The sequence below is a fragment of the Glycine max genome, chromosome 15 (assembly GCF_000004515.6).
Source record: "Glycine max cultivar Williams 82 chromosome 15, Glycine_max_v4.0, whole genome shotgun sequence".
Lineage (NCBI taxonomy): Eukaryota > Viridiplantae > Streptophyta > Magnoliopsida > Fabales > Fabaceae > Glycine > Glycine max.
Window position 1 is genome coordinate 11,729,335 of NC_038251.2, and position 14,553 is coordinate 11,743,887.

The window sequence follows — 14,553 nt, forward strand, 5'->3', positions numbered from 1 at the left end:
GCAGAACAAGTAAACTGGAATACGAAACTACTAATATTAAAAACGGGTTGTTTCCTCTGATTCAGAAGCCATTCTCTTATCCTGGGTTATGGAAAATTCGTCCCTAACAGTCAACCACTTAATCCAACCGTATTTCAATTTACTAAGCGAAAATCAACTTAGGGTTTTCAATACGTGATTAGGCACCACATACACCAGTTAGCCCTTCGTCCATTAAGCATGAACGCAAGTTAGGCTCATAGGCAATTAATCGAACACGAAGCGTGCACTGATCAATATTCACGAATTTGGGATACTGGTGAAGGGAGAACTGTCAGGAAACCACATTACAAGCGAAACCTCAAAGAGAGTTGGGCTTCGTCCTCAAAAGGAAACAACACCAGAAAATCTAGCCTTCCATGGATTCAAACAGAAAACGCAATTGAAACATGAAGCAGAAACGTAAATGAACAGAAACGTAAACGAACAGAAATGTAAAATGGAACAGAAACGTAAATGAGAGTAGAAGAAGAAGCAAGAACGAAATTGTAATTAGAAGCAGAAAACGTAAAATTGCATTACGAACTCAGAAGCATCAAAGCAGAAAAACGAAAACCCTAAAACAAAAGCTCTGAATAATGAATAGCATAACAAAATGCCTTGCACGAATCCCAAGGCTGCTATTTAAAAAGAGTCACTCCAAGTCACTGGGCCCTATTACAATACTCTGGCCCAAAACAAAATAAACACTGAACAACATAAAATAAAATTGCGAAATTTCCTAATTAACTAAGGTAAGCGCTGCTTAATTTGCCCTCTTCAAGTCCATAACCAAAATCCGGATTAAGCCCAATGTTTCATTAATTCCTGAAATTAGATTAAAAACATCAAATTAGCTAAATGAGCCCAAATAATAAAATTGTCTGATTAATTGACAATTAAGACCAATCAGTTATTAAAATGGTGCAAAAAGGGTTTAGAAAATAGAAAAAAATGATGGCACATCACCCATCAACCATCACAAACCTATTTCTTAGGCCTAGGCCTAACCCTTCTATAGGCTTGATTTGAACCATTAATCTATTTAAAGGTTTATTTCATATTAAGAAGGGTAAAAAATTATTGTATAATAATAAAATTATTATGCATTGAAATATTAAAGTGTGAAACAATAACTTACATATTATTTTTATGTTACAAAAAATTGGATGTGTTGCATTCCTATTTACTTTTTTTGTCTTCTTTAACACGGGTCAAAAGTTTTCATTAAAAACAATAAGCCAAATGTATACCACAATATGTGACCAAAACTTGGCTATAAACATTACACATGACCATGTACCAAAGCTTTTAAGTCCACCCAAAAGAAAAAAGCTTATGTTCTTGTTACCCATCTATGCTTATAGGAATTAACTTATTTCAAATATTAAAACGATTTAAATCACCAAATAACTAAAATAAAATTATAACTCCATAAAAATAATTATAATAGTAAGGAGTATATCATATTAATTATAATGTTTGTATTAAAAATATTTTTTCTAACTAAGTCGGCCTGTGAGACTTAGTAGACATTTTTTAACATTTATGGCATAACTTATTGAAGCACATGTTGTGGACTTATGTTCAAATTCCTCCAATGCAAGATTTTTAAAAATGACCTTTTCCTTCAAGAGAAGATTTAACAATGATCAAAAGTCTTTAAAAAGGACATAAAAAATAGAGATGAACTAAATTAGTTCTTATTGATTGATTGTTGGGTTTTCATAAATTGTTTTGTACTGTTGCATTTTAAGTTTTATTTTGAGTTCAGATAACTATTATTTTTTAGGATAATTTTTGTTTTTTTTATTTTATGTTCATTTTATATGGAAGTTGATATTGAGTCCATAATTAGGAAAAAATTTATGTGAATACATTATTATAATGCATTTAAATATAAAATTATTATTTGATACAAAAGAATTTTATGCAAATCAACAACTAACATGGTCTATCAAGAAATATTTGGCAATAAAAATTTATGTGAATACATTATTATAATGCATTTAAATATAAAATTATTATTTGATACAAAAGAATTTTATGCAAATCAACAACTAACATGGTCTATCAAGAAATATTTGGCAATGACAACCTATGGCTTAACTTGATTCTTTATAAGGGTGTTCATTCGTTTGCATCGAGTTGGGCCGAGTCCAAAAATATCATCTGAACGAACTCAATGGGTTGAAACTACTAATCCTAAACTGGACCAAATAAACATTTTGTTTGGGCAAATTTTGGTTTGAAACGGTCTAGATCAAAATTAATTATAACAAAATTTATTATGTAAATTTACATGTGCATCAAATATACATTAGAAATTTTAGTGTTATATCTAGCGACATTAATTGTTTTATAACATAATTAACCTATTAGTTTAGTTGGTTAGAGCGTTATGCTAATAATGCGAAAGTCGCAGGTTCAATTCTTGCTTAACATGTGAAGTGACAAAAATGCCCTTCACTTAATTCTTAAAAAAACACATCCCCTCATTTTATTTTCAGGTTGTCCATACAAGCTTCTTCTTTGTTATTCATTTGTTTTCATCTCTGCGTCGTCGCTGCCGATCGTGCCGCCAATGACTGCAAGCGCAGTTGTTGTCATCTCGTGCCTCTCCACCATAAGTCTTCATTCCCTCTTTGTCGATCTGTGGCGTCGTTGGTGATTATATATATATATATATATATATATATATATATATATATATATATATATATATATATATATATATATATATATATATATATATATATATATATTTCGGATGTTATAAAATTTATTTTATAAAAACAAATTATTGTATTTTTCAATATGTATTTATTTAATTTTTTATTTAAGTTTATTTTTAATAATTAATTAATTCCAAAAAAAGTAATTAATCTTTTTTATTTAATAAATTAAATTATATTTGAAATTTGAAATATTTATTTGTTAAATATTTAAATATGATTGATTATGAATTTTTATAAGTATATATTGTACAAATTAGTATAGTAATAAAATCTATATATGTAAACGATTTTTTTTATTGATGTAGTGATATAAATTTTTTGACAATAATAGTAATAAAAATTTATATAAATAATATTTAGTAGTGTAAAAAAGTACTAATTTATTGGAAATTTAAGAAATTGTCATAGGATTTTTATCATATATTTAAGTGTACATCAATTAGTGATGTGTAGTCTAAAAAAATTAATCATGCTTTTGAACGATGCCATTAATTATTAATCATGTTTTTAATGTGCATATTATAGTTAGAACTAGATGTTTGGATTCGGCTTTAGGCAGAGTTATAGGAAGAGCTTTAGGTAGAGAACACAAGTCGTGATGCCGATGAAGGCCCCCAACAGCGAAGGTCCACAGCATCTACACACAGGCAACAACAAGCTACACATGTTATTGAGGATGTTGAGCATATGAATCATGTTGCTGAAGAGGTCCATGAACAACCTTAAGAGGCACCTGCTGATGATGTAGTTAGTGATGTCGATGGTTTTTCAAGTGGGCCTTATGATGCATCAGTTTTGATGGACTATGTTAATCATGTGGTTGTGACAGTTTTGAACAGAAAGATAGTTATATTCTGAAATTAATAATATTTTCATAAGTATTTGTTATTATTGTTAAGATGATTTATATTTTTATTTCCAGGAATGCCTTGAGTTGAAGTTTTTATCCCATGGAAGGAAGGTAGAGAAATTTGGCAGGACTACTCTTGAGATTGAAGGCTTAGTGGCTGCCACATGATTAAGTCCTCTAATCGCATGTTTGCTAGACACTGGTGATCGGAGACTTATGTATGCTTTTGCAAAGAGGTGACATAAAGAGACTAGTATTTTCCATATGTCGGTAGAAGAGGTGACTATCACTCTGGATGATGTGACATTGTTGCTACACTGCCCATTGCAAGCACCTTCCATAACTTTGAGGCTCTTCATGTGGACAATGTCGTCTTCTTCTTAATTGAATTGTTTGAAGTGAGTTCTGAAGAGGCAAGAGCTGAGATGGTATAATACCATAGGGCATATGTTCGTCTATCCTAACTGCGAGACATATATCAGAGCAATTGTGATGCAACACGGTAGACAGTGGTAGCTCGAGCATATTTGTTGCATCTGCTAGGTTGCACACTCTTTACTAACAAGAGTGACACACACGAGCATGTGGTATTCTTGGACGCATTTCGTGACCTGATGCAAAGTGGAAGCTATGCATAAGGAGCTGCTGCACTGGTCCATATGTATGACAATTTGAATGATGCGTCAAAAAGCAGCTCTAGACAACTTGCAAGATATATCACACTTTTACAAGTAATTTAAAATTTTGTTTTTAATTTAGTTTTAGTTCTTTAGTTTATATTGAGTATTGTTTTGATTGTTTTGTTGTTTTTAAAATATGTGTAGTGTTGGATCTACAAGCACTTTCCTTCAGTTGCTTCTACTATTGCTGCTGAAGATTATGATGAAAGGAAACCACGTGCTTGTCGTTGAAAGTCTAGGAAGACATTGATAGTGTCAATGCATCGTAAGCATTTGGATAGATTGACATCTGATGTTGTGTGATGGATTTTCTATGGTGACCACCGTGTATTCAGAGAGTTTGAGTTGATTTCTTTATTTTTTGGAGACATCCGTTGGGGTCCATCTATCGTCATACACTGACCAAAAAAGGTTGTGTGACAGTTTTGGTATATGCAGATCATTTCGCCACTTGTCCATGAACCACCGTAAACAATACATCTCCACCATAGAGGACACAACAAATGAAGGTGAAGGAAAAAAAATAACAAGCTCGCTGAAGAAACGTTAGAAAACAAAGCGCAAAAGAAAAAGTTATAAGGGAGGGATATAATGGAAATTTAAAGAAAAATGTGTTGGGTGTATCAGCAATTCTGCAGGTGCCCAAAGCAAAACCCACCAACTAAACTCATTAATCCGATTTTGTATATCCCATTAACGCGTTTGAACCCACTCAAATCACACTCTTTTTTTTTTTTTGCGGTTTTTTGGTTTCGGTTCAAGTCAGATATTTTTGCACACCTCCAATTCTTTGTTCTGATTTAATGCTTATTATATTTAAAATGCTCAACTTTCATAAGTTTATTGGATTTGCTATCAACCAGCTACCTATATGTTTCTTCCTCTATAGATCTAAATAATTTAGTGTAGAATGGGCAAAAAAGTAAGTCAAGCTTATGGTATTTTGAGTTTTAACAATATTTTCTTAACTTTCATGTACTAATTTTTTTATTTTCTTTGCAGGTTTTTACATGGAATGCATACACATTTAAAGCTTTCCTATTGGTTTATACTATTACAAATTTAATTTCCTCTAAAATGTTTCACATTTTGATGTATTGATGGTATACTGAGCCATATAATTCTATTTCAGTAACCAAACTGTTTGAAGCGATTCATTTGATGTTTAGAAAGATGAAGTTAACCCAACAATAAATCAAACTAAATTTCAGATCGTCCTATTTGATTTTGCACCCATCCTTTTTTTCCCGAGCCACTAGTATATTTATTTCATAATAAATTTAAAATATAACAATAGCTGATAAAATTTAGTAATGGGCTAGACTACAACATAACACATATTTCTGTAGGGCACAAGTTATTACACTAACTAAGAGTGGGCCAGCCTGCATTGGAGGTTAAGTAAAAGGTAGAAAGTAAAAACCAACGGGAAAGAGAAACAGAGAAAGTAATGGAAAAAGAAAGAAGAGAAAAAAAAAAAAAGTAAACCATCACACACCCAACTTATCAACACATGGCAAAATAATGTAGGATTGACATGTGGATGAGAAAATTTGGAAACTGGATATATTTAATAAAACTATTGATGAAAAAAACACAAAAACCAAAAATTCAAATTATTCTTAAAATACAATTTGATTGCATTTTTTCATAGGACAAAATATAGATGTAACTTTCTATGTATTTTTGGTGCCGTTCTCCACTGAGAGTTAGAGTTTCACATTTGTAATTAATATATTATGAAAGTGTAACTCTAATTTTGATTGAAAATGTGCCTAATTGGGATATTTTCCTATATTTCAGTGACAAGTTGGAAGCTAATAGTAAGACACATTGATTGCACTAAGGGCATAGAAATAGACAATAGAAGGTGGTTTATGTTTATCCGCCTCCACTTGGATATCTCCGTCCTCTGTCCCAAATAACAAACTAAACTGCTCCAAACCAAACACAATAATCAACATAACTCATTTTCGCAGATCTTTCTGTTCCTTCAAAATGCAATCTTCCATTTCACTCTCTTCTTCCTACGCTCCCACCATTTCGGGACCACGCCACTCTTTTCCCCTCTCCGGTCGCACTCTCGCGCCTTCGAATCTCCGTTTCTGCGGCCTCCGGCGACAGGCATTCACTTCCACTCCCCTCAACCACCACTTCCGCCTCCGCCGACGCCGCCTCCCGCATTCCGCCGCGGTATCCGCCGCGCTTTCCGCCAACGGTACCTCTCCCAAGTCGTTCGACTACGACTTGCTCATCATCGGCGCCGGCGTTGGCGGCCACGGCGCCGCGCTCCACGCCGTCGAGAAGGTACTCTGAACACGTTAGCTTCCGAAGTTTTGATCACCGAAACTCTTGTTAACTCTCTCACCCTGTCGAGTTGGAAAGTTCAGCTGAATTTTGTAATGAATTAGGAAAGTTACTTTATTTAAGGCTAAATTACACTTTTTTTTCACTCGTCTTATATTTTGGCTTCGGTCTTGATTTCAATTTGGTCCCAAACATTAAAAAGTTTTAATTTGGTTCTTTGTTAAGTTGGTCAACTTGGTGACATGTGACAAACTGTGAGAAATGTCGCATCAAATGAGCATTTGACGTGTCAACCAAGATTAACAGCAAACAACTTAGGGGAGGACTAATTTGGTGTAACAATGATACTTTAAAACTCGGAGGACAAAGCTGAAACAATAACATAAGATGAAGGACAAAAACATATTTTTGCCTTTAACTAATGAAGAAATTGCGTATTGCTGAAGTTTTATATTCTTCGGAGAAATTTTGAAACGAGGAAGTGGTTTGCAGGGTTTGAAAACGGCCATTGTTGAGGGAGACGTGGTTGGAGGGACATGTGTGAACAGAGGATGTGTTCCTTCTAAGGCTCTTTTGGCTGTGAGTGGTCGAATGCGAGAGCTGCGGAATGATCATCACTTGAAGTCGCTGGGTTTGCAGGTAAAAGTGTTGTGTGAGAATGCAAATTGGGTTTAGAACTTTAGAATATAGTGCGCTTCATGAAAGAGAGATTCGTTGTGCTTATGATTAGTTGGTTTGTGTTGTCTTAGGTTTCTGCTGCTGAGTATGACAGACAAGCAGTTGCTGACCATGCTAATAATCTTGCTTCGAAAATTCGTGGCAACTTGACCAACTCCTTAAAAGCACTTGGAGTGGACATTCTCACTGGTTTTGGAACTATTTTAGTAAGTGACAGGTTATTGCCTTCGGAAATTGAATTGTTTGTTTATCAGCCAAGGCTTGGATTGGGACCAGAAAGATCAAATTTCGGTTTTGACATTTTTTGTTCACTGCCTTGCGTGCGAATCCGTGCAGGGTCCTCAAAAAGTGAAAGTTGTCTCTTCCAACAATGTGGTGACTGCCAAAGACATCATCATTGCCACTGGTTCAGTTCCTTTTGTTCCAAAGGGCATTGAGGTTGATGGTACGTCATACACTTCAAGTTTTATCTTTTCAATTCATGACATTATTATTTTATGTTAACACCTGTAGTTTTACTCATTGAAAAGACTTAAGTTATAGGCATGTCATCCTGCTGCTAGGAACTGGGATATGCAATACCGTATATGATAACCATCTTGTGAAGCCCCTAGTGGCTTCAAAAGTAGAATGGTATCAATTATAAAAATAGCATGCAATGAAAAAAAGAAGTGATCAATTTAGCATTAGAGAGATGTTTTGATTCACAGTTCATTAGTATATTGGATGTTAGACTATAGTAAAATGTCTGTAAGGGGATTGGGGATCTTTGTTCACTGATACTGTCCCTCTTGTTTTTCTGTTTTGTTATTTCTTCTTCTTGGTATCATTAATGAAAGCTCACCAAGTAAATGCATTCAGGAAAGACTGTGATTACCAGTGACCATGCACTCAAACTGGAGACTGTTCCTGATTGGATAGCAATTGTAGGAAGTGGTTATATTGGCCTTGAATTCAGTGATGTATATACGGCCCTTGGAAGTGAGGTAGTACTTCTCTTCTGATATATTTTTTTTTATCCTTTCTCAATTGTATTTTGTTCATGAGAAGAACTGACAATAGTTTTCCAATTTTTCTTTTATGACGTTTGAAAGTTTTTTATATTATCTCATTGTTTGAAAAGTTAGAAACCTAATTTGTGCAGAAGAGATATAGTTGGTAATAATGGTACTCTGCAGGTTACTTTTATTGAAGCTTTAGACCAGCTCATGCCTGGATTTGATCCTGAAATTAGCAAGTTGGCTCAGAGGGTTCTCATAAATCCCCGGAATATTGACTATCATACTGGAGTTTTTGCATCCAAGGTAATTACATCTGGTGATTTCTTATATAAATTTTTGTTGGGTAGCTACTTTGAATTTTCAGTCATCATGTTTTCTATATAGATCACTCCTGCAAGAGACGGAAAACCTGTCACAATTGAGCTCATTGATGCAAAGACCAAGGAACAGAAGGACACTTTAGAGGTGCCTTAATTTTTTTCCTGAAGATTTCAATTTATCACTTTGTTATAACTGTTTAAAATTCTCCCACAGAAATACTAATTGGTAAAGGCTGATTAGAGAACATGCAACCTGGGAGCAAACTCATAGAGAATTAGTCTGACCATTTAGTAGTTACCTTTTGTCATACGCATAGTAGGACAATCTTAATACAGCATGCTCTCATGGTACTAGAGACCTTGTAATGAACTCAGATCACATTTTCAAAATCCAAGTAGTTAATATACTCCCCTTCAATTTGGCATATAGAGAACTATACAACAGTACAAATGCATATAGCTGTGCTTAGGCAGACTATTCTATGACTGATGCATAACTAGGGCAGAAGTGGTTAATGTTGAAGGATTTCACCTTCCAGCTTTTCTAAATTTACATTTCACTGTGCTTATCTTTAGGAGCTAGTTTCTTCTGTATATCCATTGAATTTAGTAGTACAAGCTGAGATCATCGAACATTTGTAGCGTTATGGATAGGATTTACATGTGCAGTACCATCACAACTATCTGGAAAATGTCAATTATAGATCACATTTTTCATATGTATAATCTATCTATTCATCCATCTACTTATCTGTCCATCCATTTATGTATATATGTATGTACACACACACACATGCCTTTATCTGCATTTTTAATTACTGAATTTTTACAAGCTGCTGCTTCTGTTATGCTATAGGTGGATGCTGCACTAATAGCAACAGGAAGGGCTCCATTCACACAAGGTCTTGGATTGGAGAATGTATGCCTTTCTAACTGAAGTGTCTTTAGGATAAAATGTTTTCCTCAAACGAAGTGATTGGATATTTTTCTTTACATGTTCCTGCAGATTGATGTTGTAACGCAGCGTGGTTTTGTTCCTGTCGATGAGCGCATGAGAGTACTTGATGCAAATGGAAACCTGGTTTGTTTCAAATGTTTCATGAACACATTATTTTTTTCTCTGTCTGACACATTGTTGCTGATTTAGAGTATGGAATGATAGGTTCCTCATTTGTATTGTATTGGTGATGCAAATGGCAAGATGATGCTTGCTCATGCTGCCAGCGCACAAGGAATTTCAGGTAAGAAGCAGGTAATGTAATTTTGCTACTAATTTTTGAGTCATTTGCTTCCATTTACTTAATGAAAAGATTGTTGGATAGTGGTTGAACAAGTGACCGGAAGAGATCACGTGCTCAATCATTTAAGCATACCAGCTGCTTGTTTCACTCATCCTGAAATCAGCATGGTTGGATTGACAGAGGTATATCATATATTTTTTTTTTTTGTTTATGTTTCATCCTCCACCTGCTGCTTGTTTCATTCTTCTGTACAGATGGCTAAGTGTCCCCTCCTCTGTTCTTCTGATCTGTCACCCCCTTTCCCCTTATATTATTTATATAATAAAATTACTGCTTGTTGTCCTTCACTCGTATGAACTCATGTATTATGATAAAACATATTATATGCAGCCTCAAGCAAGGGAGAAAGCTGAAAAGGAGGGTTTTGAAGTAAGTGTTGCCAAAACAAGTTTTAAAGCTAACACAAAGGCCTTAGCTGAAAACGAAGGGGAGGGTCTTGCCAAGGTTATATTTCTGTATCTTTCCCTTGATACTATTATTCTACAAAAGCTTATAAAGTGTTTGTTTGGGTTTTTAGATTGTAAAGGAAATGGTTTTAAAACATTTGGCTTTTAAATTTGTTTAGGCGTTGTAAAGTGCAATGGTTTTGAAGTGTGATTATTATAGGGATTTTTTTTTGGAAATTTACTGGATCCCCCTTGCTAAATTGATTTTATAGTCTTGATCTTGTAACCATTTTACAACCTTGAAAAATGTAAGAATTGATTTGGTCAAACTACCCAAACATGATTATGGACTCTCCAAAATCAAAATAAACAATGAGCCTTAGCTCACTTGGTATTTAAAGCGCTGCTACTGGGAGTGACAGATTCGATCCCTCTGCATACCTTCTCCTCTTAGATCCCAATAGGGGTCTCTAGGTGACCCAAAAATAATCTAATGAAATTGGATCTAGTAGTTAGATGCTGACGATGAGTTATCTACTAAGGAATCATTACTTTGGTGATATCAATAATATTTGGTTTAGAGCAGGCAGTCCTGGTTTACTTCTTGACCGTATTTAACTCTTACCTTTTTCTCTAGTTGCATTGCTGTTCTTTACTTGCTTTATTGTTTACTAACTACTTTTAAGCTGTTTTCATGCAGTTGATATACAGGCCTGACACTGGAGAGATACTGGGAGTTCATATATTTGGGTTGCATGCTGCTGATCTCATCCACGAGGCATCCAATGCAATAGCATTAGGAACACGTATTCAGGTAAATTTTCCTACCATAGCTGTCACATGTGAGAGACTGGGATTTAGTTCGTAATGGTTGCATGTGCTGCATTTGGTTTATTTTTGTCGATAGCAACAAGAAACTTTTTATCCGTCTATATGGTAACTCCCAACATTGTTGTGCTACAATGCAGGATATAAAATTTGCAGTACATGCTCATCCAACTTTGTCTGAGGTGCTTGATGAGCTATTTAAGTCAGCAAAGGTGAGCTATCCATTATTTACTTCCAGTCTTGCACAAACTAACACACAAATAATTAGTTATGGCTGTCGGTGCTTTAACACGTGCTCCCCTCTTCAATTGCTAAAGCAGGTTAAAGCAGAAGCTTCTGAGCCAATAAAGGAAGCTGTTGCAGTTTAATCTTCCTTAAGTATCTGCTTTACAAGAGAGTTTCCTGTACAATGGAGTTTCAATGCATTTCACATCTTCTGGCGGAATACTTCAACACATTCAGTATCCTACAAAAGAAGGGAACTGTTGAAGGAGTCTCGCCAATGGTATCAGAATGGGATGAGTATCGATATATTATTTTCTTGGCATATAGTTAGTGTCCAGCAAATATCATATTCGTTATTTTTGCACTTTAGAAACTCGTTTCCTCCAAGTTGTGGTCTAGATGCTTCTTGTTCGAAGGCCTGTGAGACTGTAGTCAATTTCTTAGTGTTTCGGTTTTGATTGAACCTGTACATGAACTGTCAATTTTTCTCGTGTAAGGTTTCTCATGAAATAACCCTGTTGACACAATAACGCAGTTATTTGCATCGATCTTTCCAATCATTGTATGGCAAGAAGAAGCTCAAGGACCACGAGATCTAAAATATGGTTCCCGATATGTTCATGTGTTAATTTATAAATGTGTTCTTCATATGCTAACTATAAAACTATAAATTTATGTATATTATCTCAAACTCTCCACCTTTAGACCGATCCTAGTGGTTCAGAATGTGGGTTATGGGCCAACAATTTACAGATATGATCCCTTGTAAATTGTGATAATATCTTTCACCAAAAATCAAAATCTTCTAGCCTCTTCGACTTGCAAATAAATTATCTATTCTAGCAAATAAATTAGTTTGGCAATTTTTATTTTTCACATTTATATTTTATGTGATTTAATTTCACTGTCCCAATACAATTTTCTTAGACAAACTTTCAAAATGCCATTCCAAATACAATTTTTAATGCCAACTCAAATTAAATCATATTAAAAATTAAAAATCTAAAGCATATCCCTATAAATAGATTATAGTTTCATCTTTAATAATCCATATTTTTCATATTGATTGCTCAAACGACAAGGTTAGAAGTCAACTTGTAAAATTCCATCATCAACCATTTTATAATAGTTGCTGCTCAGGCCACTAGTAGAATGCCCCACAGTCCTAAATCCCTACACAATCATTCTACTATAGTTGCTTTATGATGCTTGGGATAGTTCACTACAATCACTACTTTAACAATGTACAACAATAGAGTTTCTTATCCTTTATACAAAAATCTTCCCATATCAAGCACGATTAACTTTGCCCTGTCTAATTTAGAGGTCACGACTTTAGTTTAATCAAGTAATAAGAACTAAGACGTTACTAATTGTGCTACACGACCTACCTGACAAAGGCTAACATGAACCACTTATGGACCACCTTTCTAATCCGTCAAATTCATCTTATCCATACAGTCATATGATGCACCCTCTCCATTATATTTTTTTCTTATTTCTCCCTCTCCCTCCTCCTTTCTCCAACCAGTGACGGCAACCCTTTTTCTAACCCGCCACCACAAACGCCATCACTCGCCGTTACAGAAGTTTATTTCCAACAATGGTGATTGTGATGACGAGCCTCCCTTTTTTCTTCTTGCTTCCCTTTTTCCTTCTCAAACAACGGAGTGTAGTCGCAACATTTTAATCTTCAACAAATCTAAGTCCAACTTCAACGTCTATACCAACAGCAAACCAATCATCGTCATGAGCCTCTAGATCAGTCTATAGGGACATGTCTATCCCACTTCATCATCTACACCAACAGCAGACCGATCGATGATCATCATCATGAGCCTCCAGATCGGTCTACAGGGACCATGTCTACCCGACCATGGTATGGTTCCTCCAATGAGTGACTTCGTTGAGATTAAGAAATCATATACTCAGTAATGATTAAAAATCTGTTCATTTAATCAAGAAATGTAGAATCTCTAAATCGATTCCTAAATGCTAACTTTGGTGAAAATAAAGTTCCAAATATACATGTCATTCTGGGTCCAGTTTCAGCAGTTTAAAATTAACCACTTATTCATTCAACCATTTACCAACAAGCATCGCACCTTTCTTTCCCACATAAATTGATCTTGAATTTGAAGTTGATTGTTCTGATATGACGTCATTAATTTGCCGAAGAGTAGGATTAAGAAAATAAATCTCATAAATTGTCCAGTTCATTATGAGCATCTACAATGTAAGGTGCCTAATAGATTGCTTAAAAAAAATATTTTGATGTGTCACATTGGTTTTGAATTGCTTATATAAATAACTATTGTTTGAATTACTAACCATTGTATTAAATATAGGAGAGAGAAATAGAATATTTGTGAATTAAGGAACTTATTGATACAAATACCCATTGGATAGAAAATTAATTGAATGGCCTAAAATTGAGGTGGCATAAATTGAGTTACTTATATGAGCACCATTGAAGATACTCTAAAATGTTGGCATAACAATCTTAAAACTGCAACTAAACATATTTCTTTTAAATAGATAGTACTAGATTTGTCAATGTTTTTAAATTTGTTTTTCAATTGTCTTCTCCTAGTAGAAGGGATGCATTGTATCAATCAGCTCAATGCATATCATAAAATAATTTCAAGAGCTAAGTTGAAAAGAGATGGTGGGCTCAGACACGCACAAACATTGTCATCACAGCAAACAACTTGCTTTGGTCCTTATCAGAATCGAGAAATGTTCTCCGTCATCACAGCCCTTGGTGTCATTATAAAATTTTAAGAAGAATAACAAAATCAGCAATAGAAGAACCCAAACTCAAAATATAAAATTGATTAAATAAAAAATGCTGGGAGGGAGGGTCAACGCAGCTGGAAATCACCTCAACAACAGTGAGCAGCAGCAAGTTTTTTTTCTTTTTCTGGGGCATGACAAAAAAACAAAAAAAAAGAGGAAGCGGGTGAACAAAGAAGAAAAAATGTAGTGGGAAAGTGCACCATATGGCTGTGGGTGAGATGAATTCGAGGGTCTATAAATGTGTCCACAACAAATCATTTACACTAGTAGTTCACACTAGCCTTTGTTTGACCAACCTACCTATATTACGCTATGAAAGGGCTTTGTTTTTGTGGTAAATGCTAACCAGTATCTTGGTTAAGGAACTTCAAAGTAAAAATGTTTTTATTGGGAGGTAGAAGATTGCATTTGCCCATAATCAT

At 34.6% G+C, this 14,553-nt stretch overlaps 1 protein-coding gene and 1 non-coding gene across 2 annotated transcripts; one reads left to right on the plus strand and one right to left on the minus strand.

The window, feature by feature from the left end:
- The first annotated feature begins 6,116 nt into the window (after positions 1-6,116).
- LOC100803176 (dihydrolipoyl dehydrogenase 2, chloroplastic) lies at positions 6,117-11,876 on the plus strand. Its single transcript, XM_003546281.5, has 15 exons — positions 6,117-6,593; positions 7,086-7,232; positions 7,343-7,477; positions 7,608-7,716; positions 8,133-8,257; positions 8,450-8,575; positions 8,657-8,737; positions 9,449-9,511; positions 9,599-9,673; positions 9,755-9,833; positions 9,915-10,015; positions 10,224-10,337; positions 10,980-11,093; positions 11,248-11,319; positions 11,428-11,876. Exons 1-15 carry the CDS (start codon positions 6,285-6,287, stop codon positions 11,473-11,475), a joined length of 1,698 nt encoding a protein of 565 aa, XP_003546329.1. The 5' UTR covers positions 6,117-6,284; the 3' UTR covers positions 11,476-11,876.
- Positions 11,877-14,001: 2,125 nt separating this feature from the next.
- LOC112999670 (small nucleolar RNA snoR126) lies at positions 14,002-14,093 on the minus strand. Its single transcript, XR_003264880.1, has one exon. It is a non-coding gene; the product is annotated as a small nucleolar RNA snoR126 (small nucleolar RNA).
- Between the last annotated feature and the right edge of the window lie 460 nt (positions 14,094-14,553).